This window comes from Geotrypetes seraphini, chromosome 9 (genome assembly GCF_902459505.1).
Source record: "Geotrypetes seraphini chromosome 9, aGeoSer1.1, whole genome shotgun sequence".
In the NCBI taxonomy this organism is placed as follows: domain Eukaryota; kingdom Metazoa; phylum Chordata; class Amphibia; order Gymnophiona; family Dermophiidae; genus Geotrypetes; species Geotrypetes seraphini.
In genome coordinates, this window is record NC_047092.1 from 189,605,189 (window position 1) to 189,632,317 (window position 27,129).

The following is a 27,129-nucleotide window of genomic DNA, read 5'->3' on the forward strand; positions in this document are numbered from 1 at the left end:
ACTTGCTGCAGGCTTCTGCATTCTCAACTATTTTAAGCAGAGTTCTCATGTGATCATTTGATCTCTATTGGTAACCTCTCAGAGAGCCCACTGGTGGTTGAAATGTGGCCACGTCAGACAACTTTTATGTAAGGTCTTTCCCTGTTTGATTCGTGATCTGCTTTCTTTTATATCAAAATGCAGTAGAGCATTTTACAGCAGGCCAACGAGGTAAATGCTCTGATGCTCAGAGGAATTGAAGAAGCATTAGAGAGCACTTACCACGCCGGCCTACGGTAAAAAGTTCTATCATAGTTTGAAAAAAGGGGCCCTTAGTTTGCTTACTCCAAGGAGCCAGTGCTGAAGTTGTGAGGAACTGGAGGAGGAAGCTAAAGCTGTACTTCTTACCTCCAAGTTATCAATGACTGGACGGGCACAGAAAAGATTCTTCAAAGCCATTCCTGATTGATCCCCTGTTTCTCATTAAAAAAAAAAAAGCCAATAAACATACATAATAAAAGCATTTTAATGACTGATTTGTTTTATAAAATTGCTTTCCTCAGATCCTTTTTTTAAAATTTTATTCTAATTTGATATTACATTTGCCAAAAAGTTTCAAGTTTTATTATTTTTAATATACCGACCATCGACAAGCATCTAGCCGGTTTACAGTGCTAAGATAAAATAAAGAATTAAAATAATACTTATAGAAGGGGGAAGAGTGAACATTAAAGACGTTTTACAAAGACAAACATGAAAGTGAGGGTAGAAGGAGAAAAGGGAGGGGGGGCACATAATTACATTGTTAAAAATAATAAAGAAAAAAAATATAAGTTAAAAAGAAGAGGAAGGGAGAAGAGATGTAACATTAGGAATTGGGTCACTTCTTAAAAGCGGTTGGCAGACTTTTGGGAATGAGAAATTTAGAAGCTGTGGAATGCATCTTGAAATAAGAACGTTTTTAGTTTAGTATTGAATTTATCAAGAAGATTTTTGTGGCGGAGTTGGGATGGCAAGGCATTCCATAAAGTTGGTTATCCTGGTGTAATAGAATTCTTTGATGGAGGGGACAGATCTGCTGATCTGAGAGTCCGAGAGGGGCAGAGAGGGATGATGAGTTTGTCCAGAAAGGGTGGAAGACGCGAGAGTTTGATTTTGAAGACTAACATAAGTGTTTTATAGGTAATGCGGTGGGTGATAGGTAGCCGTGGGCTTCTTTCAGAAGGGGAGTAACATGATCATATTTCCCTATCTTATGTATAAGTTTTATTGCCCTATTTTGGATGAGCTGTAGATGTCGTAATTCTTTTTGGGGAATTCCGTTATAAAGAGAATTGCAGTAATCAAGATGAGAAATGAACAAGGGTTGTGATAGCTTTGGTTTCGAGGATAGAAGTTAGAGAGCGAATAAGCCGGAGTTTATAGAAGCAAATTTTTACCACAGAACTAATCTGACCATGAAAAGTTATATCTTTGTCTATGATTACTCCAAGTAGTTTTATTTTTTATTCCATTTTTACTGGGTAAGATTTAATGAGGATTTTTCCTTTTATTATTTCATTGTTCTTAGTCGGAAAAAGTAAACCACAGGATTTATTGATGTTGAGGGAGAGTTTGTTTGCGTGAAGCCAATCACTGATTTTGTCCAGTTTAGTGTTAATTTCTTGTATTTTGTATATGTTTGAAGAATCAATGGGGTGAAGTAGTTGAATATCGTCTGCATTTGCGAAAATCGTGAAGCCCATAGACTGAGCTAAAGTGAGGAGAGGAGCAATAAGGATATTAAATAGTAAAGGAGAGAGAATGGAGCCTTGTGGGACACCGTACGTTTGAACTATGGGTGGTGAGGTTTCCTCTTTTGAGTGAACTTTGAAGTTACGTTCATTGAAGTAAGAGGTGAACCATGAAAGGGCTGAGCCTGTGATGCTGCAGTTCCTAAGACGATCAATAAGAAGAGAGTGATCAACAGTATCGAATGCTGCAGACAAGTCGAGAGAGATATGTAGGACAGATTTTTGATGGTCAAGGAAGTAGTGTATAGTGGTGATGAGACCTAGTAAGGATAATTCAGTAGAGTAATTAGAGCGAAAGCCAGATTGATGCGGGTATAGCGCATTGGTTTTGTCGATAAATTCTGTGAGCTGGTTATGTACTATTTTCTCCGTAAGTTTAGAAATGAGAGGAAGGTTAGCAATGGGACGGAAGTTTGCTGGTAATGTAGTGTCTAGATTTTGGTTTTTTAGTTTTGGGAAGACCAGAGCAGATTTCCAAGCTTTAGGAATAAGATTAACAGTGAGACTTTTAGTTACCATCTCCAATAAGAATGGACCAAAGATAGAAAAGAATTTCTTGAGAATTGAAGGGGGAATGCTTTCTATTGGATTGTTGGGAGCATTTATTGATTGGAAGACTTTGAAAAGGTTTGTTAAAGATGGGGGTCTAAAGTTAGAAAAAGTACTGAAAGATAGAAGATTTGTCTGGTCAACAGGATCTTGGAGTAGTGTAGGTGTGGGTTGTCCTAGGTTTGACCTAATTTCCTTGATTTTCTTGTCGAAGAAGTGTGCAAGTTCTGAAGCAGGTGGCTGTTTAGATAGAGGAGGAGGTTTCTTATTTGAATAAGGAGATAGAGATCGAACTATACTGAAGAGTGCTGAAGAGTTGTGAGCTGTAGTTATATATTTTGAGTAGTATTCTTTTTTGGCTTGTTGTATAGCGGATTTGTATTGAGTGGCCTTTTCTTTATATTGAAGGAGGGAGTTGTTTGACCAGATTTGACACCATTTATGTTCAGTAGAACGAAGTTGTCGATGGAGGAGGATAAGTTTTTAATTGTACTGTGGTTTCGTTTTTGGTTGTAATAAGGAAAATAAAGAAATATTATTCAAAGGAAACAATTACTATAAAAGTAATTAAATTCCCCCAAACTTTTGTCCACAAAATCTGATGGAGGAGCAAGAAGGAAAATAAAACTAGTAGGAAAATGGACAAATATCATGAGAAGAGCCACAATGATCCTTCGGCTTGCTGGTTAAGGAACTTCCCTGGAAGAGGTGGTGGAGACAGAGACTGTGTCTGAATTCAAACGTGCCTGGAATAGGCACGTGGGATCTCTCGGAGAGAAAAAGAGATCATGGTTACTGCAGAAGGGCCATTTGGCCTTTATCTGCCGTCATGTTTCTATTTTTCAGAGGAAGGCCCGACTCTAACAGAAGATTCCCTTACTACCAAAATGTCTAACAGTTGTTTGGGGTCAGAAAATAAATAATTATGTCCACCTAAAGAAACAAAGCAACAAAAAGGACATTTTTAACAAAAATGTTCCTCCCAGGCCGAGAACTCTTGTCTTATATCCCAAGAACTCCCTCTGTCTTGCTTGAGTCATCCTAGACATTTCAGGAGATATACGAGTTACAGATCTCCAAAACTGTTGCATCATATATTGGAAGTAAAGTTTTTAAACAGTATTGTGGTCTGACTCTTGAACAAAGGTTGCCAGGAGTGTCATTCTAGATGTTATTGGTTCCAATGATGACTCAAGAAATGGTCACATTCAACAGTTCCCCCTGACCAACTCCCTATCCAACCTTCATTCCACCAGCATTGGATATAGGAACCAATAAATATATGAATTCTATCAGCACTGGGGGTAAATTATCTTCAGAAAGACACAGCATCTCGATTGGAGGTACTAAGGGAGATTTGTGGAAATTCAAGAATCTTAAGTTCTTCCTCAAATTTATTAAGTTTTATTAATATTTGATATTCCGCTTTTCAAGCTTCTAAGCAGTATACATTTAAAGCTCACTCCAGCCCATCTACACCATCCCAGCCATTGAAGCCCTCCCCAGCCCATCCTCAACCAAACGGCCATAAACTTGCACGGTCTGTGTCTGTATATGGACGTTTGGTTGAGGATGGGCTGGGGAGGGCTTCAATGGATGGGATGGTGTAGATGAGCTTTGACAGAGACTTCAGCAGTACCAGGTAGAGCTTTGGATTCTTGCACAGAAATAGCTAAGAAGAAAAAATTTAAATTGAATTAGGTTGGGCAGACTAGATGGACCATCATCTATTATGTTACTATGTATAAAATCGGGGTGACATAAATTATGACATACTGGTACAGAAGGGAGAAAGGGGAGAACTACATATCAAATAGGACAGAAAGCCATTAATGGGTAGTACGATAGGAGAGGATCTGTCTGTAGGTAATGGTTTGGAGAAAGATTTAATTAAAGATCAAATGTGTCTTTGAATAGGAATGTTTTTAGCTTTGTTTTAAAGCGGTTTAGTATCATTTCTTCACGTAATTCTATGGGCATTGAATTCCAGAGCATGGGGGCGGTGACTGAGAAGATGGTGGAATGGGTCATGTTAATGAGTCACATGGATGGAACAGATAGAAGATGTTGGGTATTTGACCTCAGTGTTCTTGAAGGGGCGTATGGGATTAAGAGTCTTATCAAAAAATTCCGGGAAGTTAGTAACGCATGTTTTCCTCATTATAGTCTCAAGATATTCCATCCTCCTCTATAGAATCTCCCTTTTTTTGGAACAAGCAACAGTAAATTCCCGCAATTGAGTCTCAAAACTGTCCAATCTAGTAGTTTATTGCTCCTGCTCCTGAGATAAACCCACATTCTGTGCAGTAAAGTCCTCCTTTTTAATAGAAATACAGTATTAGAAAATTATAGTTGAAGAAATTGATCTATATGAGTTAAAGCCTTCCAGAGAGAGTCAAGTGTTACAACTGCTGGCTTGTTCAAACTTCTCCACTCATTTCCCAGAATAAAAAGTTCTTGAGGCCCACTCCACAGATGAAAATCACCCCTAGACACAGCTCCGCTCTGCAGTAGGCTGGGGAGCCTTATCCCTTCCAAAGCCACTTCTTCGACATGCCTTAACAGAGCAGGAGAACCAACCATGCTTGCTGGTGAATAGCTTCTGAGTTGAGGTGGCGGGACAAGCATTTCATGGTTTAATGATGTCCCTTCTAAACTCTGTTCTGTGGAACCCTCAGGACCACCCAAAGCCAAAGGAGCAGTTGTTCAGAGCTGAAACTCACAAAAATCCAAGATAACCTGCTTGAACCAGGGTGACTCAGCTGTGGCTGGAGGGCAAGTCGAGAGCTTTGCCTTCCTCTTCCCCATTGCTGTCAAAGGTACTTCAGACGAGCCAGAGTACTCATCCCTGCACATTCCTATAACATCTTGGCTCCTTTCTCATTTCTTAAAAGTCCTCAGCAAATCAAAAATAATAGCGATATCAGATAGATCCAAAAGCAGACCCTAACACAGATCTTGCATTACATTAGTGTCTTTTATTCTGCCAATGCCTTGCAGTTTTAGGTGGATTACAAAAGAAAGAGATTCTGGTCATGTCCAGAAGATTACAGGGAAGTTATTGATTGGAACATTTATAGTCTGGTGATGGAGTGAGGTTATTGGTTGTATCAGGAGTTTGTCTTGATATATTTCTTGATTAACCTGGTTTTTATTTCCCTCCTGAAGGTTTTGTAGTCTGGCACTGAAATCAGTAAATTGGAGACGTGGCTGTCTAGTTTCACTGCTTGCATGGCGAGTAGTCTGTCGCGTAGAAGTCCTAAAATTTTAAAACTTCTCTTCAAAATGTAAATCTAATGGAACTGAGTTCATAATCTTGGGCCCAAAGCTGAAGATGTAGAACTCAAGTTGAAGAATTCACCAGCTGCTGCCACTGAATTCTCTTTTGTGCTTCCAGTTCTGGTCAGGCCTAGCCCTAAACGTTACTGCCCAGCCTTTGCACCTGGATTAAGATCAGGTCAAGGGAGCGTTGAGTCCACTTTTTTTACAAAGATTTCATCAGGCGGCCCTGAGGTCACAGACCAGTGCCCTAACTGAATCTAGCCTTACCTGCGTACGTTCTGGTTCATCAGGAACTTGTCTAACTTTGTCTTGAATCCCTGGAGGGTGTTTTCCCCTATAACAGCCTCCGGAAGAGCGTTCCAGTTTTCTACCACTCACCCAGAGAGAGGGGAAAACACCCTCCAGGATTCAAGACAAAGTTAGACAAGTTCCTGCTGAACCAGAACGTATGCAGGTAAGGCTAGTCAAAATGCTGGCCATTCAATAGGGTCTGGATTGGTCACTGGGCCAACTGGTCTGATCCAGTAGGTCTATTCTAATGGTAGGCAACTGCCCTGCACTCGATTGTTAGAGTTAAGTCGTGGTACAGTTACAAGTGGAGGTTACAGAGCATCAGGCCTTGTGCAGCTGATTGATACACTTGCTAGTCATGGATTCAGCACTGCTGTATAACAGGTGAGCAACTCCCTTACACACACATGGAAAAGGGCAGACGTGAGACGTGAGGTGTGGGCGTGGCATAGGCAGAGCTCACATTTACACACATAATTTAGAGGGAGAGTGTGGTGCAGTGGTTAGAGCTTCAGCTTCAACACCCTGGGGTTGTGGGTTCAAACCCATGCTGCTCCTTGTGACCCTGGGCAAGTCATTTAATCCCCCCATTGCCCCAGGTACATTAGATAGATTGTGAGCCCACCGGGACAGAGAGGGAAAAATGCTTAATAAATTCATGTAAACTGTTCTGAGTTCCCCTGGGAGAACGGTATGGAAAACGGAATAAATAAATAAATAGTGTGAAAAGTGTCTGTCTCTGGTACCCAGAGCTGATACTGTGATGTCAGCCTCATTCCACCAATAAGAGCCAACCTCATCAGTGATGTCACAATGTCTCGATTGTCCTATACTTTCGCTACATTTTCATTTCTAGAGTGGTGCAGTGGTTAAAGCTACAGTCTCAGCACCCTGAGGTTATGGGTTCAAACCCAGGCTGCTCCTTGCGACCCTGCAAAGTCACTTTGTCCCTGTGGGCTCCCAATGCGCGAGTACCTTCTGAGCTCCCTTGGGAGAACAGGATAGAAAATTTAATAAATAAAACTTATGTGATAAGGTGCTGCATTTACTCCAGTCATAGCCATGGATTAAGGAGGTTTCCTGGAACATTAGTTATGCTAGAATTCTCTAATGGACCCTGGGACTCCGGATGACGCTGTAGAATCGGGGCTTCTTTTATAAAATTACCCCCTTAATGATACATTTTATCCAGTCTGGCACCCAATGAAAAGCTGACCTTTATGTGGCTTCTCCAGATGAGAGATGGAGACTCGTTTGAGGGATGATTTCAGAGGCATCTGGGCTTCCCCTCGGGTGGGATAAAACATCGGTTCACTCATGCTGATCTGTGAATCAGAAAAAGAGAGATGTGAAGAGGGAAGAATGCAGTGTGTGTGTTCGATCTGAGGCTATTTACATAGATTTATAAACTGGGGGTATATGTCCATTGATTTTCAAGCACTGCTGGACATATGGTGAGAGTCAAAAGGGTTAGTTAGAAGCACAGAGGTGATGAATTTTACACAGTTTTACTCAGGGAATTTATACACATAGGGGCAAATTCCATAAACAGCATTCTGATTGGAGCTGTCTAACCAGCCAATCAGGATGCAGGTACTCTTTAAAAAAAAAAGAACAACCCAAGGCAGGCAACCTACACTGTAGGCATTTCCCTAGGGCCACAATAGGTGCCTGAAATATAGGCCAATAAAAAGCTGGCCTACATTTCAAATAGACGTGGCCGCTAAACTGATCACGGCAAGGAAATCTCCCTGCCATGATCAATTAAGCGGCAGCAGCAGGGAATCCCTGAACCTCACCACAAGTTGGCCAGCAGCAGGGATGCCCACTTCCTCCTGCCGGTACCTCTCCACATGACCCCCTGAAAACCCCCCCCTAAAACCCTGACCCTCCACCCCCCAAACCCCCCATACCTTTATCAGCAAACTCAGCCAGAAGGATGCCTACTGCCTCTAACCAGCACGCCTGCTTGTTCAGAATGGCCTCTTCCCGAGGCCTAAGATGCCAATTGACCATATCCCTAAGGCCACTCCCATGGGAGTGGCTTTAGGTATCTGTCCACTCTGAATCTTTGTCCTATGACTTCAGTTGGCCCAGGTGCCTAAAATCCCCTTATGGGAGAGGTCTTAGGCATCTGAACCAATCAGGGCCTTAGGCTCCTCCCTGGTGCATCCCACAATGCACCAGGAAGAGAAGGCCTGCCACTTTGCAGTGGCTGGCCTGCCAGCCAGAGGGTGTATGCCTCTCTCTGGCTGAACCTTCATTTTAGAAGGTACGGTGGAGTGGGGGATGGTGGGGGAATGCCAGGTGGGGTCTCCAGGTGGTTGGGGGACCCTTGAAGGGGGGGTGTCGCTGGGTGGCTGGGGGATTCTTTGGAGGCAAGGGGCGGCAGGAGGCATTGGGTACTCCTCCTGCTGCAGACAGTTGGGGAGGGGGTTTAGGGATTCTGGCAGGAGGGAGTGAGCATCCCACCTGCTGGCCAACTTGTGGGGGAGGGGATTTGAGGGTTCCCTGCTGCTGCTGCTCAGCTGATTGCAGCAGGGAGATATTCTTGCTGTGATCAGCTCAGTGGCAATGTGATTCTCTAAATGGTGCCTGTAACATGGATGGTGGTTAGGTGGGACGATTCTGTACAGGACGCCCGTGTGTGATTCTCAAAAGCCATTGAGATCGGGCGTCCTATACAGAATAAAGCCTATACAACATACCTAGATCTTCTCTTTCAGAAGCACTTATTTCTCAGGTTGACATAAAGATTTATGTATGTACTTAATAAAGTATGTCCATGTAGATCCCTAGAAAATGCTTCTGTTCAGTCCATATAAACTTATTTTCTTTTATTTAAATTCATTTTAAATCCCTTCTGAACACTAATAAAATAATCAGCAATAGCAGGGAAATTAAAATAGATTCACAACAAAACAGTCCAAAGCCACGTGATTCTGCCACAAGCTCCACATCAAGAGCAATAGAAGAGCACGAAGAAGGCGAAAAACATATTCAGAACCCAACCCAGTAGAAGGAAACCTCAACTCATCCGATTCCTGCACTAGGATCCATAAAAATACAGGGACAGACCTGGCATTATGCCCAAAAATTCAAAGCCAGGTCATGATCGGGCTCCTGCATTGAATTTCTGGGTTTCCAGAGCTGAACACAGAAATATTCAGCTCTGGGACAGGATGGACTTTGGCCACTTAAATGCTAAATGTTGGCACTTAACCACCCAATACTAACTCTCCCCCCAAATAATGCACTCGGGGCTCCTTTTAGAAAGCTACAGAAGTGAGTCCTTGCACAGCAAATGCGACACAGCCCATAGGAATTGAATGGGCTGCTTCACATTTGCCAGGCGGGAATTGCTACTGTGGCTCTGTGTAGGAGGTCCTTGATGCAACACATTTGCAGTCGGGTTAGCTCTTAGATTTTATATTTTATTAAAACTTGTTATACTGCCTGTTCTTACAACAGGTCCAAGTGGTTTACAATATAAATACCAAACATGTGATTTAACTGGCTTAAAAGCCATTTCTGGCTGGTAAAATTGCTTTGAATATTGACCCCATAACAATTACTTTCTAGAGTTACCAAGCATTTGGAATGCAGGAGCGTAAATAGTGGAGTGCCAAGAGGACTGGTGCTATTTAACTTATTTATAAATGGTCTTGAAATTGGAATGATGAGTGAGGTGATTAAATTTGCAGGTGATAGTAAACTTCAAAGTTCTTAAAATGCATTCAGACTGTGAAAAATTGCAGGCAGACCTTTGGAAATTGGAAGACTGGGCATCCCAAGTGGCAGATGAAATTTAACGTGGACAAATGCAAAGTGATGCACATTGAGAAGAAGAATCCAATTTATAGTTAGCTAATGCTAGGATCCACCTTAGGAGTCAGTGCCCAAGAAAAAGATCTGGGTGTCATTGTGGACAATATGATGAAACCTTCCTTCCAATGTGTGATGGTAGGAATTATTAAAAAGGGATTAAGAATGTTATAATGTCTCTGTTTTGCTCCACGGTGTGACCTCACCTTGAGTATTGTGTTCAGTTCTGGTCTCCTTATCTCAAATAATATATAGCAGAACTAGAAAAGGTTCAAAGAAGAGTGACCAAGATGATAAAGGGGATGGAACTCCTCTCGTATGAGGAAACACTAAAGAGGTTAGGGCTCTTCAGCTTGGAAAAGAGACAGCTGAGAGGAACTACAATTTTGGTCCACACAATCCTGAATGGTGTAAGAACATAAGAAACGCCCTCAGCGGATCAGACCGAGGTCCATCCTGTCCGGTGATCCACACACGCGGTGGCCCATTTAGGTACTCCTTTTTGGAGACCCGGATTTACCGTATCCCTCAATATGATATGCAAGAAGGTGTGCATCCAACTTGCTCTTGAACCCCAGTACAGTAGTCTCCTCCACAACCTCCTCCGGGAGCACATTCCAAACACCCACCACCCGCTGTGTGAAACAGAATTTCCTGACGTTTGTCCGAAACCTGCTGCCGCTCAGTTTCAGGCTATGACCTCTTGTCCGTGTAGAATGGGTAAAAGTGAATAGATTTTTACTCCATCAAAAATGCCAAAGACTAGGGGACACTCAATGAAGTTACAGGGAAATAGTTTTAAAACCAAGAGGAGGAAATAAGCTCTGGAACTCATTGCCAGAGGATGTAGTACCTGGGTTTAAACAAAGTTTGGACAAGTTCCTGGAGGAAAAATCCAAAGTCTGCTATTGAAAAAGACATGGGGAAGCCACTGCTTGCCCTGGGATCAGTACCTGAAATTGGCCACTGTCGGAAGGATGATACTGGGCTAGATGGACAATTGTCTCACAAAGTAGGGCTATTCTTAGGTTCTTATGTTCTCAGCTTGTGATAGAGGAGATGAAGTAAACTTTTCTCTATTTATTGTAATAAAAACTACTAGTTTGCAGCATTGCCAGCAGCTTATATATGTACTTCATAGTCAAATCGCTGGAGCAGTTTATGCTGGAGTCCTGCCTGTCTTGGAATTGGTGGTTTCTTCCTGTCCACAGCACGAAGGGCTGCGATGCCTCTTCTTAAGCCTTGTGACTGTCATGGAAGTTTACCTGGAAACGGACCCCTGTGTCTGGCTCACTAGGTTCTGACGTTGATTTCTTCTCCGACAGGCTCTTCTCCTTCACGTACTGCAGGCGCCGGGAGAAGCTCAGCTGGGATCGTAATAGGGAAGTCAGCTGGGATCGCTCAACAGAGCCTAATAGGATCATAGAATCTGAGATCAGGAGAGAGAGAAAAGAGAGACAACAAGCTCAGCTTTCATAAACCCAATTTGAAAGAGGGACTTTAGTTGAACTTTCAGCTCAAGCCCAAACTGGCTAGCTGTTTATTTCATAACTGATTGCCTTTATGAAGGGTTTCACCTAAATCTAGTCCGGCAAATATTAGCTAAATTGTTTTTGGCCTGCTCTTTGTACTGCTTTGCTAAGGGCCAATTGTGCATAATTTGGCATAACTGGGAATATGTTCACAAATGTAAATCATTTGCATGCAAACTTGGTAGCGCATCAATCGCTGGTCTACAATCGGCCAGAGAATCAGCCAACAGCAATCCAGTCGGTATTATCGACTGACTTTAGTGCATCTAGCCCAGGGGTGTCCAACCTTTTGGCTTCCCTGGGCCGCATTGGCCGAAAAAAAATTGGGGGGGAGGGCCTCACAAATGTGCAAACGCTGCAGCAAGACAGAGGAGGGAGCTGGCAAGACGGTAAACACCCGGGGGCAGCAGAGGAAAACACTGTATCGCCCTCAACCAGGGCCGCACAAAATACTTCATGGAGCTGCATGCGGCCCTCGGGCCGCAGGTTGGACACCCCTGATCTAGCCCAAAGAGAGGAAAAGTCCAAGGTAGCATTCTTTCTGAGAGGAGAAAAGTAGAAGACATATCTCTGGGTAAGTATACATTATTTTGCTCTGAGCTTTGATAGGTTTGGGGAGAAAAGCTAAATTGTAGGTTCCCTTCTATAGACAGTTTAGATCTTAAAAGAGCAAACTTTACTTAGCTAGTCTCCATAGAATAATAGCCTTTTATTTTTCTTCTAGAGTTCTGGACATTATCCTGGACGCATCACTCACATTCCATGAACAGATAAATTATTTGTCAAAAATGTGCTTCTGTAGTCTGCATATGTTAAGAAAAGTTAGATCATTATTCCATCAATAACATTATTCAGTATTGGTTCAGTCCATTGTGCTTGCCCAGCTGGACTATTGTAATTCTGTTTATATGGGCATCAAACAGGGTAGTCTAAAAATGACTACAGTTAATACAAAACACGGCAGCTAAGCTTATTTTCAGGAAAAGAAAGTACGATCATGTTTCTCCTCTGTTGAGAAAGCTTCACTGGCTCCCAGTTCATTTTAAATGTGCATGTGTTATCTTTAAGCTTCTATTGGAATACCTTCAGATCTTGCCACTCGAGGAATACACAAAGCTATAAGCTATCGTTCCCCTCCTTTAGGGGAATCAAGTCTGTCGGGAAGCTTAGCCAATCCTTTGCTTTCAAACTGGTAGAAACTTGGAACAGACTTCCTGACTCTGTTAGATTGATAGGTCAGCTATAACAATTTCGTATAGTCCTAAAAACTTTGCTGTTTACTCAATACCTAAATGGCTTACCACAGAACTAACGAATTGATAGCACTGCAACATTTACTTTCCTATGTTCTCATCTTTATGTACTCTGGTCTTTAATCACTTGTGAACTGAGTCGAGCTCCATTGGGAGATAATAATAATAATAATTTTATTCTTATATACCGCCAATGCCATGGAAGTTCGAGGCAGTTTACAGCAAGAAGCGCTGGACAATTAGCGAAGAGGTTACAATCAAAGTCAACAATACAATCTTACATAATGAAAGAATTGGAAAACTATATAGTTCTTAGGGTTGAATAAGCAGAGCAGTATAGAATCTTAGTTTACAAATCGATTGAACAAACTCGTTTTTACCAGTTTTCTAAAATTGAAGTAGGATGAGGAGAGCATGATAACGTTACTACTAAGCCAATCGTTCCATTTGCCTGCCTGGAAGGCAAGAGTTCTGTCCAACAGGCTTTGTCGGATAGGTGAACAGATGTATTCTTCATGTGGGCCTAAAAGAACTTGCCAGATTAAAATGGGAAACTAGGTAAGTGGGGGCCAGACCAAATATTGATTTATAACACAGACAAGAGAACTTAAACAGGATTCGTGCCTCTAGGGGCAGCCAATGGAGTTTTTGATAGTAGGGGCTTATGTGTTCTCATTTCTTCAGTCCAAAGATCAGTTGAACTGCCGAATTTTGAATGACTCTGAGTCTTAGAATGTTTTTTTTGAAGGATCCCAAGTAAATGATGTTGCAATAATCGAGCAAGCTTGGTTGAAAAGTCATTGTGGACAATACGATGAAACCTTCCACCCAATGTGTGGTGGTGGCCATAAAAAGGAAAGATGCTAGGAATTATTTAAAAAGGGATTGTTAACATGGCTAAGAATGTTATAATGCCCTTCTATCGCTCCATGGTGCGACCTCATTACATTACATTAGGGATTTCTATTCCGCCATTACCTTGCGGTTCAAGGCGGATTACAAAAGGTTAATTTAAAAAATACAGAGTTACAATGATTAGCTAGAGAGGTAAGTTGTAGATTTTATAAACATTAACGGGTTGTTGAGGGTGAGGTGGTTTGTAAGAGAATTAATAGTTGGTCATAGTGGAGGTTCTTTTGTTGTTGTTAGTGCAGTAATGGGTAGATCAGATGTCGGTTTTAGAGTTACTAAGAGGTCGTGATGTTATTGCTGCTTCAGGAATTTCTTGAAAAGTGTGGTTTTTATTTCTTTTCTGAACGTCCTATAGTCTGGGGTGGTCATCAGGAGGTTGGAGATCTGGTTGTCCAGCCTTGCGGCTTGAGTGGCTAGGAGGCCGTCGTGTAGTTTTGTTCTTTTTACTTCCTTGATTGGGGGGGGTATGAATGGGGAGTGTGTTTTTCTGTGTCTGGTAGTGGGTGCTTGGATGAGGCGATTGTTCAAGTATGATGGGCTGTCTCCGTGTAGGGTTTTAAATAGTATGCAGTAGAATTTGAATTGGATTCTTTCTTGGATTGGAAGCCAATGTGAGTTGATGAAGGCTTCAGTGATGTGGTCATGTTTTCTCAATGAGTAGATGAGTCTCAAAGCTGTATTTTGGATTGTTTGGAGTTGTTTAATCGTGGTTACAGGGCAAGGAAGGAAGAGGATGTTGCAGTAGTCATCTGGAGTATTGCGTTCAATTCTGGTCTCCTTATCTCAAAAAAGGATATAGCGGCACTAGAAAAGGTTCAAAGAAGAGCAACCAAGATGATAAAGGGGATGGAACTCCTTTTGTATGAGGAAAGACTAAAAAAGTTAGGGCTCTTCAGCTGAGGGGAAATATGATCGAAGTCTACAAACTCCTGAGTGGAGTAGAACGGGTACAAGTGGATCAATTTTTCACTCCGTCAAAAATTACAAAGACTAGGGAACACTCGATGAAGTTACAGGGAAATACTTTTAAAACCAATAGGAGGAAATTTTTTTCACTCAGAGAATAGTTAAGCTATGGAATGTGTTCCCAGAGGATGTGGTAAGAGTGGATAGCATAGCTGGTTTTAAAAAGGTTTGGACAAATTCCTGGAGGAAAAGTCCATAGTCTGTTATTGAGAAAGACATGGGGGAAACCACTGCTTGCCCTGGATCGGTAGCATGGAATGTTGCTACTCTTTGGGATTCTAAAATCTTGTTACTCTTTGGGATTCCAGAATCTTGCTATTCTTTGGGATTCTGTATGGAATGTTGCTACTCCTTGGGTTTTGTCCAGATATTAGGGACCTGGATTGGCCACCATGAGAACAGGCTACTGGGCTTGATGGACCATTGGTCTGACCCAGTAAGTCTATTCTAATGTTCTAAGTCCCTAGATACGTTTAAAATATAGGTTTGATTATCGGCACTTGGACGACCTGTCTTTTAGGTCATCTAAGTGCTGACTTGGGCGGGTTTTTAGACTTATTTACGTTTCGATTATATATGAGCCCCATATTGTCTAAATTTCTCAGCAAGGATTCTTTTGTCCTGCTATAGTAAGATGTAGCCCATCAGTACAATATAGTTTCTTGGCCTTCCACGTATTTCCTCCTATGTACCTAAAAGCTTATTGATGACACCAAGCTTTGCGCCACCTATTGAAGTCCTGTGTATTTTTAACTCTTTCCTCTCCCTTTCCATATGTAGGCAGTTCTTCTGAAAAACCAGCTGATTATATGCTGCCACTACTTCATTGTTTAGTTGTGGATAAAAATCAGAATCAACAGAATTGTTTAATGTTGAGTTTCCCTGCCACTTCCTGAGCTAAATTCAAAACTATGAATTCTCTTGAGTATTTTTCAGAGGAGGGAAGGAGATAGAACTAGAGGACGTGGATTTAGATTAAAGAGAGGCCAACTCAGGAATAATATGAGGAAGTACTTTTTTCATGGAGAGGATGGTAGATGCTTGGAAAATCCTCCTGTGTGAAGTGGTGGAAATGAAAATGATAATGGAATGAAAAAATGAGTGGGATACACACAAAGGAATCCTAAATGAAAGGTATAGAACCAAACCAACTTAGCTGTGATTAGATGGCAATACCAGTAATTGAGAAGCAAAGCCAGTGTTGGCCAGACTTCTACGGTCTGTGCTCCGATTGTGGCTGGAGAGATTTGGAGGGGCTGGAGTGGGACTTTGATGACAGCTTCAGTAGTTGGAGAAAAAGGCTAGAGACGAGGTCCGTGCCCTGAAATTGGCAAGGACAAATCAAGATCAAGTATCACATCATGCTATGAGTTTATCTTGTTAGGCAGACTGGATGGTTTGTATAGATCTTTATCTGCCATCATCTACTATAATACTTTATTGGAATAGAATGCTCTTGCATTAGCTGTAAAGTTATCAAAGTAAATTGAAAGCTTTTTTCTTTCATAAGAATATTAGAATAGTTATACTGGGTCAGACCAATGGTCTAACTAGCCCAGTATCCTGCTTCAACAGTGGCCAATCCAGTTCACAAGTACCTGGCAAAACCCCAAATAGTAGCAACATTCCATGCTACCGATCTGAGGATAAGCAGTGGCTTCTCCCATGTCTATCTCAATAGAACACCAGTACTTGTCCAAACCTTTTTTAAACTGATCTTCCTATGAGCATCCGAGCTGTTATCACCATGGCTGGCACTAAAAATGCTAGCATGGCTTTGTAAAGGAAGAGGTTTATTTTGTAATTCCTAGAATTGTCTCTTCCGTTCTTGTAAACCACATTGAACTACGCTATTGTGCAAAACTCGTTATGTTTAGTTTACTTTATTACTTTATTATTTTTTTTTTATTGTAATCTCTTGGTGTACAGCAAAATTAAGTCATTGCATTTGACAGCATTAAATTAAGAAATTAACACCAAAAATTGACGGAAAAGCATCATTCATACAAAATCACATCTTAAAGAAGGCAAGAGTGCTAAAACAGAGACTTGGTCCACTCTGCCAATCAGGAATCCTACCACCATTCAATTATGCTATTGATGCACCATAAGCTTTCTCAACAGTTTTCAAAGGTGATGATGCAGAGGAACTAAAAGAAATCTCGTTGAATTTAGAAGATGTACTAAACCAAATCGACAAGTTAAAAAGTGTTAAATCACCTGGACTGGATGGTATATATCCCAGGGAACTAAAAGAACTCAAACATGAAATTGCTGACCTGCTGTTAGTGATCTGTAACCTGTCACTAAAATCATCTGTAGTACCTGAAGATTGGAGGGTGGCCAATGTTACTTCGATTTTTTTTAAAGAGTTGCAGGGGAGATCAGGGAAATTACAGACCAGTAAGCTTGACTTAAGTATCGGGCAAAATGGTTGAAACAATTAAAAATAAAATTGTAGAATATGATTTAATGAGACAGAGTCAGCATGAGTTCAGCCAATGGAAATCTTGCCTCACCAATTTTCTTGACTTCCTTGAAGGTGTGGATAAAGGTGAGCCGGTTGATAGTATATCTAGATCTGGAAATTGGAACGACGAGTGAGGTAATTTAACAACTTTGAACAGTTAATGTCATCTGCAAATTTAAACGTATGCAGATTAGGAAAAATTGCAGGCAGACCTTAGGAAATTGGAAGACTGGGCAAATGAAATTTAATGTGGACAAATGCAAAGTGATACACATTGGGAAGAATAACCCAAATCACAGTTATTAGATGCTAGGATCCACCTTGGGTTAGCGTCCAAGAATAGGATTTGGATTTCATTGTAGACAATACAATGAAACCTTCCACCCAATATGCAGTGGCGACCAAAAAAGCAAACAAGATGCTAGGAATTATTTTTAAAAAGGTACAAGTGCTTTGATTTTGCAGTTAGATCTGAGCAGCGCTTATGATCTGGTAGACCATACCATAGTCTTAGATTGTTTGGAATCTATTGGTATTGTGGGAAATGTTTTGAACTGGTTTCGTGGATTCCTGGGTAAACAATCGTACCAGGTGTTCAAGGCCGACAGTTTGTCTTATCGTTGGGAAAATTTCTGTAGGGTTCCGCAGGGTTCGCCTCTGTCCCCTCCTTTGTTTACCATTTATCTTGTTTCTTTGGGAAATCTTTTGCAAAGTTTAAATCTTAAGTTTTACATTTACGCAGATGACATAGAAACATAGAGTATGACGGCAGAAAAGGGCCGTCGGCCCAACACGTCTGCCCACTCAAAAGAACCCTCCCCTTAAAAGAACCCTCTCCTTAAAAGAACACTCCCTCTAAGCAATTCTCTGAAGTGAACCCACATGTTTATCCCATCGTTTCTTGAAGTCGAGCACGTTGCTGGCTTCAACTACCTGACGTGGAAGGCCATTCCAATGGTCAACCACTCTTTCGGTGAAGAAGTACTTCCTGATGTCATCATGAAATCTCCCACCCTTGAGTTAAAGCGGATGCCCTCTTGTTGCCATAGGACCCGTAAGAAAAAGGATTTCTTCCTCCACCTCTGTACAGCCTGTAAGATATTTGAACGTCTCTTTCTGCGTTCTTTGAGAGAATATAACTGCAGGCTGCTTAGATGTTCTTCATATGGGAGATCCTTGAGTCCTGAGACCATCTTAGTGGCCATTCGCTGAACCGATTCCATTCCGTTAATCTGCTTGTCATCTGAGCTTAAAAATTTTTTAGTGACCATTCTGAGTCAGATTGAACTCTGGATGATTGACTTTAAATTGAAACTAAGGGCTCCTTTTACAAAGCCGCGCTATCGGTTTTAGCGCACGCACCAGATTACCGCCTGCTCAGAAGGAGGCGGTAGCGCGCTATTCCAAGCATTAAGGCCCTAGCGCGGCTTTGTAAATGGAGCCCTAAATGCAGAAAAAAATAAATTTTTTCTTGCAACTCCTAACGATAAAATCAAAGAAACAATGATACATGTGAACGGACCGGACTATAACTAGAACAGTCTATAAAAATATTGTGAGTGACTTTAGATAGATACCTTACACTGGAACAACATACTGATTAATTACTTAAGAAATGTTTCTCGGTGCTTTGGAAGCTTCACACCATTAAGAAATATTTTGAGGAAGTCTCTTTTCACTTGTTAGTGCAGTCTTCTGTCTTAAGCATGCTCGACTACTGTAATATTATTTACTAGTGTTTAAGCCCATTACATTAACGGGTGCTAGAAATATGTCTGTCTGTCTTTCTTTCTTTCTGTGTCTTTCTTTCTTCCTTTCTTTGTCTCTCTCCCTCCCACTGTCTGTCTTTCTGTCTGTCTCTCTCCCTGGCCCCCTTTGCCTGTCTTTCTTTCTTTCTGTCTCCCTGCCTGCTGTCTTTCTTTCTGTCTGTCTTTCATTCTCATGCGCTGCCTGCCTACCTTTCTGTCTCTCTCCATGTCCCCTTTCTGTCTTCCCCCCAAAGCAAACCAAGATTGCTCCCTGGACCCCTTTCCCTATCCCCCCTCCCCCCACTTCCAAGTTTCAAGTTTATTGATTTTTAATATACCGACCATCAATTGGTATCTAGCCGGTTTACAATAAAATGATAAAATAAGAATAGGAGTAATGCTTATAAAAAGTAATACTTATGAGTAAGAGGGGGGGTGTACATAGAAGACAATTTACAATAACAAACATGATGGTGGAGTTAGAAGAGAGGGGAGGGGAGTAAGAGTACATTATTAGTGGTGAAGAAAAAAAAAAAGGAATTGAAGGGAAAAGGAAAGAAAGGGGTAAAACATTAGGGATGGGATTGCTTCTTAAAAGCGGTTGGCTGACTTAATGATGAGGGGTTCAAGAGCAGTGAAATGCATCTTGAAATAGAAATGTTTTTAGGTTTGTCTTGAATTTATCGGTTATTTTTTCATGACGAAGTTGGGATGGCAAAACATTCCATAAAGTTGGAGCGACTACAGAGAAGTTAGTTTTCCTGGTATAAAAGAATTCCTTAATTGAAGGGACGCATAGTGGATTCTGATCAGCTAATCTGAGAGTCCGAGAAGGGCGAAAAGGGATAAGAAGTTTGTTGAGGAAAGATGGTTGACAGGAAGATTTGATTTTAAAGACCAACATGAGGGTTTTGTAGGTAATGTGGTGTGTAATAGGTAGCCAATGGGCTTCTTTCAGAAGAGGGGTGGCATGATCATATTTCCCTAGCTTATAAATAAGTTTTATTGCCGTGTTTTGAATAAGCTGTAGACGTATTAATTCTTTTTGAAGGATTCCGTTGTAAAGAGAATTGCAGCAGCAGCATTCCCCCTTCCCTGTGTAGCAGCAACAGCATTCCCCCCTTCCCTGTGCAGCAGCATTCCTCCCTTTCCCTGTGCAGCAGCAGCAGCATTCTCCTCCTTCCCTGTGCATCCATCCCTTGTCTGCTCCCCCTGTTCCCTTCCTTTTCTCTCCCCCCCATCCAGCAGCACCCCTTTCCTGCTCTCCCTGTTCATACGCCCCGCAGAAATCTATTTGCCTCAAAGAAAAGCGCTGCGCCGCGCTGTTGCTGTCTTCTCTCCACTGCGGCCCGCCCTAGCGGAAACAGGAAGTTATCAGAGGGCGGGCCGCAGTGGAGAGAAGACGGCGAGGCCAGTGGCAGAATAGCGCAGCACTTTTCAGTTCAGGTGAGCAGGCGAGAGGGAGGAGGGGGAGAAATAGATGTCGGCAGGGGCGCCTGTGCCCCCCGTTCCGAATCAGCGGTGGCAGCAGTTTTTCTGGCGGTGAGTCAGGGCAGGAGGAGGGGAGTGCCAGAGTGTTCCCTGCCGCCAGGTTCTACAATAGAATCCGGCCACAGATCAGAAAACACGGCGGCAGGGAACACGAAACCCTAAGTGCGCATGCGCGCTTAGGGTTTTATTATTAGTGATTTGGGTGCCTATAAGAAAATTCTCAAAAAATTGAGAGTGGTTCAAAATACTGCAAAATGGGAGCATATTACCCCTTATTATCAGAAACTTCATTGGTTGCCGATTGAGTCTAGAGTTTTGTTTAAATTTTCATGTATTTGTATAAATCAATCTTGGGTATGTCTCCAGGCTATCTTATTCCTCATTTCTCTTTGAGCCACTCAAATAAGACTCCATCTGTTTACATATCCTTCCACTAAATCCTGTCGTTATAAAAAGTTCCTTGAGAGAACTCTCTCTTTTCAGGCCGCTAAACTGAATGTTTGGTTTGGAAAAATTATGCTAGAGGTTTCTTCTTATTTTGATTTTAGAAAATTGTTAAAGACACAACTATTTGATAAGTTTGTATCTTAAAGCATCATGTTTAAATCTTTTAGAGTTTTTTTTAATAATTTGATGTATTTCCATTTGGATTGTAGTTATCACTGTATGTTTCAGCTTCATTGTGAACCGCCTAGAACCATTCTGGCCTGGCGGCATATAAGAATAAAATTATTATAATTAATATTATAATGCCTCTGTATTGCTCCATGGTGCGACCTCATCTGGAGTATTGCGTTCAATTCTAGTCCCCTTATCTCAAGAAAGATATTGTGGCGCTAGAAAAGGTTCAAAGAAGAGCAACCAAGATGGTAAAGGGGATGGAAAAGAGACAGCTGAAGGGAGATATGATTTAATTCTAGAAAATCCTGAGTGGAGTAAAATGGGTACAAGTGGATCGATTTTCACTCCGTCAAAGATTACAAAGACTAGGGGACACTCGATGAAGTTTCAGGGAAATACTTTTAAAACCAATAGGAGGAAATATTTTTTCACTCAGAGAATAGTTAAGCTCTGGAACACATTGCCAATACATTTTTTTTTTTGCTATTTCAGCTTGTCTGTGGTGTTCTTTACTCACAGGTTTAAAGACAATAGACTGTTTTCAGTCCAATTCTTTATATGTGAGTTTGCAAACCATTGGACCCCTGAGGAAGGCGTGTTTGCCGAAATACGGACTCGTAGGTCCGGTTGGATTTTTATCACTGTATTTTTTTAATTGAATTTTCATGGTTTTATATGTCAGTGTTTAATAAATTATCTCCAGAACATCTGTATCCACAGTTTTTGTTTTTGTTTTCATTGATGGAATCTTGTTACTCATTGGGATCCTGTGAAGTACTTGTGACCTGGATTGGCCACTGTTGAAAGCAAGATACTAGGTTAGATGGAACTTTGGTCTGAACCAGTATGGCAAATTCTTATGTGCATCCACCCTCTCTCAAAGTCTTTCCACCTCCTGTAGGCTCTCTTGGACCTAACTAAAGAATGTTCTGGAGGTCTAGGGTAGGGCAGGCAACAGCTGTCTTCAGTTGCTGCTGCTGGTGTGCCAGTAGAAAATAGTGGCTGCAACCTCTAGCAATAGTCTTGTGAGTGTAAGAATAGGGATGTAAGTTACATCCTAATTCTTTTATTACCTCTGGTGGCTTCGGGGTGGGAAGCAGGTGTACATTACAACTTCCTACTTGAACATAGCCACCAGTCAGTCTTGGAGAGTAGGGAGAAAGGGGGTTGTTCCCACCTAATGATCTCATCAAAACCTCTAGAGGTCTGTGGAAGAAGAAAGGGTTGGGGATGGCTCTTACCTGCTGATTCGACAAGGGCCAGAACCTTAAGTTGGGTGTTCTGGAGAATCTGCTGTAGGTCACGATATCGACAGTTCAAAGTAATGTAAGGGACATCCCTCAGCATAATGTCCTCCACACGGATATTATACTTCCTGTAGGAAAGGAAAGAGAATCCACTAAGGATCTAGTGAGAAGGAGAATACAAAAGAGATTTAGATTGAAGAAGAGAAGGAGAAAGAGGCTAAGGAAAGGAGGCAGCCAGACAGGTTTTTGCAACATGTACCGTAATGTTCAAACTTTGCTGAAAAGGCTCCAATCCTCACATAACACCCAACTCGCTTTCTCTGTCATGAGAGAAGTAGGAGGACTACATGGTTTATCAAATTTCATTGGCTTCCTGTACACGAGGCTCATTATACAGGGGTTCCTCATTACTTATCTCCAGTGAGCATTCCCTATGCTCCTGGGTGGAGAATGACACGAGGGCAAATTTGTCCCCGCAGATACTTCATTTCCCGTCCCCATGGGTTTTGTCGCTGTCCCTGCCCTTTCCTGTAAGCTGTGTCTTAACTGCACAGGCCTCAAGCACTTATGATTTTAAAGTGCTTGAGGCTTGTGCAGATGAAGATGGAGCTTGCCGGAATGAGGCAGAGACAGGAAAAGAACTTGCTGGGACGGGACAGGGAAAAATTGGTCCTCTTGTCATTCTCTACTCTTGAGCAAGCTTCGTGCTCTCTTCATGACCTTTGATTGGTTCCTCTTGCCCCTTGATGTGATTGTTTTGAATTGACAAGGCATTCAGCATTCTGGCCTCTGAATCATGGAATGAAATATTGGTGTGCTGAACATTCCTTTATCAAATTGAAGACTAGATAAAAAACTTCCTATTTTTAACAGGCATTTAGGCACTGATTCTATTAAAAAACGTTTACAGTTAGGCATTTAGATTGAAGTGCCTAGCCGATCTAGGCACCTATCTTAATTTTTTTAATTGGCTTAATTGGTTCTGATAATTGAAAATGCCATTAAAAACCAATTATAAAAATGACTAAAAAGATTGATTTTCCAGTTGGCACCTATTACTTCAATGTAGGCACCTAACGATGTGTTCATTCTCTAATCATCTCAAAATTAGACTATTGTAATTCCCTTTTAATCAACATAACCCAGAAAGAAAAGAGACGGCTCCAAATTATTCAAAACACTGCAATTAAATTAATTCACAAAGCAAAAAAATATGATCATGTTACCCCATTATTCATTAAATCACATTGGCTTCCCATTTCTCATCGAATCACTTTCAAAGTTATATTTCTGGTTTATAAAACATTCATCTTTAACGAACCCCAATTTATATGAAAAATGATTGTCCCATACAACGCTTCTCGCTCTCTAAGATCATCCTCGTCGAACTTGCTTTCAATCCCCTCGTTGAGAATTATCGGCACAAGACGAAATGATATGTTCTCCGTGGTGGCCCTTCATCGTGGAACTCCCTTCCAAATTTTATTAAAAACGAAAAAGACCTTATTTCTTTTAAAACAATTTTAAAAACATATTTATTTCAAGACGCATTTGATTTATGATAGATCTATTCTAAATTTTCGCATTCTTCTATTAATTAATAAAATTTCTACCTTACCTCACCCCATTTTTTCCTTTTTATGTAAATTTTAACAAATATCGTAATTGTAACTTTCCCCCTCCTTCCTACTCATTCGTGTCTGTCCAAATTGTCTGTCTATTGTCTACCCATTCAAACTATATGTATTACCACAATCTGTTGGTTTTTAAACTGTAATAAGCGATTCATCAAATGTAATTAAACTTGAAACTTGAAACTAAGCACAGTTAGAACATACTGGCACAGACTAAAGGTCCATCAAGCCCTGTATCTTGTTTCCAATAGTGGCCAACCCAGGTAACGATTGCCTAGTTAAATCCCAAGTAGTAAAACAGATTTTATGCTGCTTATCCTAGAAATAAGCAGTGGATTTCCCCAGGCCATCTCAGTAATGGCCTATAGACATCTCTTTTAGGAAATTATCTGAGATTTTTTAAACCCCGCTAAGCTAACTGATTTCACCACATTCTCTGGCAACAAATTCCAGAGTTTAATTACACGTTGTGTGAAGAAATATTTTTTCCAGTTAGTTTTAAATCTACTACTTAATAGCTTCATCGCCTGCCCCTAGTCCTAGCATTTTTGGAAAGAGTGAACAAGTGATTTACATTTACCCTTTCCACTCCACTCATTATTTTATAGACCTCTTATATCATCCCTGAGCAGTCTCTTCTCCAAGCTGAAGAGCCCTATTCACTTTAGCCTTTCCTCATAGGGAAGTCGTTCCATCCTATATATCTTTTTTGAGATACAGTGACCAGAACTGCACACAGTTTTTGAGGTGTGGCCATACAAGGGCATTATAACATTTTCATCTTTGTTTTCCATTCCTTTCCTGATAATTTCTAACATTCTATTTGTTTTCTTAGAAGCAGCCGTACATTGAGCTGAGAGTTTCAACTTATCCTCAACAATGACACCTAGATCATTTTCGTGGGCAGATTTGGAGCAGAGTTTGGGCATGAATTGAGTTAGACACCCTGGCCTAAAAGGAGTGTGCCTAAGTATTTAATGCCTACTGGTGACTAAGAATGCTTAGGCGTACTAGCCATGATTCTATACAAAAAAAGGAGATTACCACTTAAAAATAGCTGGAAAGCAATAACCTCAAACACTCGCAGTCTAAGCAACAAAGTTCATGATCTGAAAGCCCTGAAGTTAGAGGCAGATCTGGATATTGTTGCTATCACAGAAATAGAGTTCAGTGAATCACATGGATAGGATGCAAACATACCAGGATATAATATTTTTAGGAAGGACAGAGATGGTCAAAAAGGTGGAGGAGTAGCTCTATATAAAGATCGAAATCCAAGCAACTGAAATGCAAGGGATCTAGGAAGAGGAAGAAGCGATATGAATCGCTCTGAAAAGAGAAGATGGATCTTCTATCTAAGTGGGTGTAGCTACAGATTTCTGACTCAATCGCAGCAAATTGATAAAGATCTGATTGTAGATATCCAAAAGTTCAGAAAGAAAGAGGAGGTGCTGCTGTTGGGTGATTTCAATCTGCTGAATGCAGAATTGGAAAGAACTAGGGAGATTGTGGATGCCTTTCAAGAGGCTCTGATCAGACAAATGGTGACAGAATCCATGAGGGAAAAAGCGATATTGGATCTGGTCCTCACAAATGGGGAGAGAATCTCTAATGTTCAAGTTGGTGCCAACCTGGGAAGTAGCAATCATCAAATGGTTTGGTTTGATATAACAGCTAAAGTAGAGATCGGCCACACAAAACTCAGAGTCCTAGATTTCAAACATAAGGACTTTAATAAAATGGGAACATACCTGAAGAAAAAGTTGTTAGGATGGGAGAACATAACAGAAGTGGAAAAACAGTGGTCTAGCTGAAAGGAGAGATAAAAATGGCTACGGACCTTTATGTAAAGAAAATAAATAAAAACAAGAGAAAAAGGAAACTGATATAGTACTTCAAACTAGTGGAGGAGAAAATAAAGGCAAAAGAGTTGGCATTCTTGAAATATTAAAAAATGCAAGAAGAGGAGTACAGAAAGGACTACCGGGTGAAACTGAAAGAAGCCAAGAGAGAGCTACGTCTGGCGAAAGCACAGGCGGAAGAACAAATGGCTAAAAATGTAAAAAAGGGAGACAAATTTTTTTCTACTATAATAGTGAAAGTAGGAAGATGAAAAATGGAATTGCAAAGCTAAGAGATGTTATGAACCGATATGATGAGTGAATGGGTGATGAGTAAAAAGCAAACATGCTAAACAAATACTTCTGTTCTTGGAGAAGGACTGAGATTGTCTGGAAAAATTACACATGAAAATGGACTTTATTCTGCACCGTTCACGGAGGAAAGCTTTTATGAACAACTTGAAAAATTGAAGGTGGACAAAGCGATGAGATCGGACAGGATCAATCCCAGGAGCTCAGAGAGGTTCTGGTGGGTCCTATTAAAGACTTATTCAACAAAATCTCTGGAGATTGGAGTGGTTCCCGGGGATTGGAGAAGAGATAGATGTGGTCCCTATTCACAAAAGTGGTTGAAGAGATGAAGCAGGAAACTCCAGGCTGGTGAGCCTCACTTCAGTTGTTGGAAAAATAATGTAAGTATTGCTGAAAGAAAGGATAGTGAACTTCCTAGAATCTAATGGGTTACACTGATATATGAAATTACTTTTTCATGACCCCCCCCCCCCCCCCCCCGAGTCTAAACCATTCAATAATACCTGATAGGACTTGAACAGTGGGGCTCTTTTATGTTTGATTATTCTTGTTTTGCTTGTGTTTCATATGTGCTCAGGATTTGAAGTGAGGTTTATGTTGACTTCTGACCAGGCTCCCTCGCCAAAACAGAACCATGTCAAGTCCTCCCTGTGTATTAAAAACTTTTAGGACTTCACCATCAGCTGGAGGCCTTTTAGATTTTAACACCTCACTTCTTTGACTGTTTTATTAAGACTATAAGAGCAGGTGGGTCACAAACATTTAACCAATCATGCAATTCCAACATGAAAAGCAAATCATTATAAACCTTTTCCAAAGAAACAGATAAGATTAAAAAGAGAAATGCAACAAAAATATAAGCAATTTTGGGAGACTGCCATCTGCTTAATCTGATTTAAAGAATTGTAATGCAATAGTGGCCAACTGTAGCGTAAAAGAAGATGAAATTTTATGAGAACATTTCCAAAATAAACAGTAGAATTATAGAATGACAGCCCTCTCTACAAGTTCTATAATCTCACATGTTTACAGTTCTAAAAAACATTTTGATAGTTTTTCACCAACATCTTTAGATAAATTGAATGTGTTTATTTATATTCAGTTTTGGGGCATAAATTTCAACCTATACACAAGCATTATATGCTAAATTGCCTTGAGCTCAGATTTGGTAAAGTCAAATAATCTAAAATGCACATCCAATACCAGGTTTTCTTGCATTTCTTTGCGGTTCATGTATTCACCACCTACCATGCGAGTCCATTTCATGCATCCTGCATATTCATGAAGCATAAGAATTGCCAAAGGTCCATTTAGCCCAGTATCACAAGAACAAGAGTCCATGTTATCACCACCAGGGGATGAGCAGTGGCTTTACCCAAGTCC

General features: G+C 41.0%; 1 protein-coding gene across 1 annotated transcript in view; it reads right to left on the minus strand.

The window, feature by feature from the left end:
- CLCN2 (chloride voltage-gated channel 2) overlaps window positions 1–27,129 on the minus strand; it is a 115,179-nt gene that overhangs the window by 15,847 nt on the left and 72,203 nt on the right. The window contains exons 16-19 of the mRNA XM_033958753.1: window positions 21,954–22,087; window positions 10,985–11,148; window positions 7,111–7,219; window positions 388–452 (exon numbers count right to left, since the gene is read on the minus strand). Of these exons, the coding sequence (XP_033814644.1) occupies window positions 388–452; window positions 7,111–7,219; window positions 10,985–11,148; window positions 21,954–22,087 (472 nt within the window). The remainder of the gene's footprint in view (window positions 1–387; window positions 453–7,110; window positions 7,220–10,984; window positions 11,149–21,953; window positions 22,088–27,129) is intronic.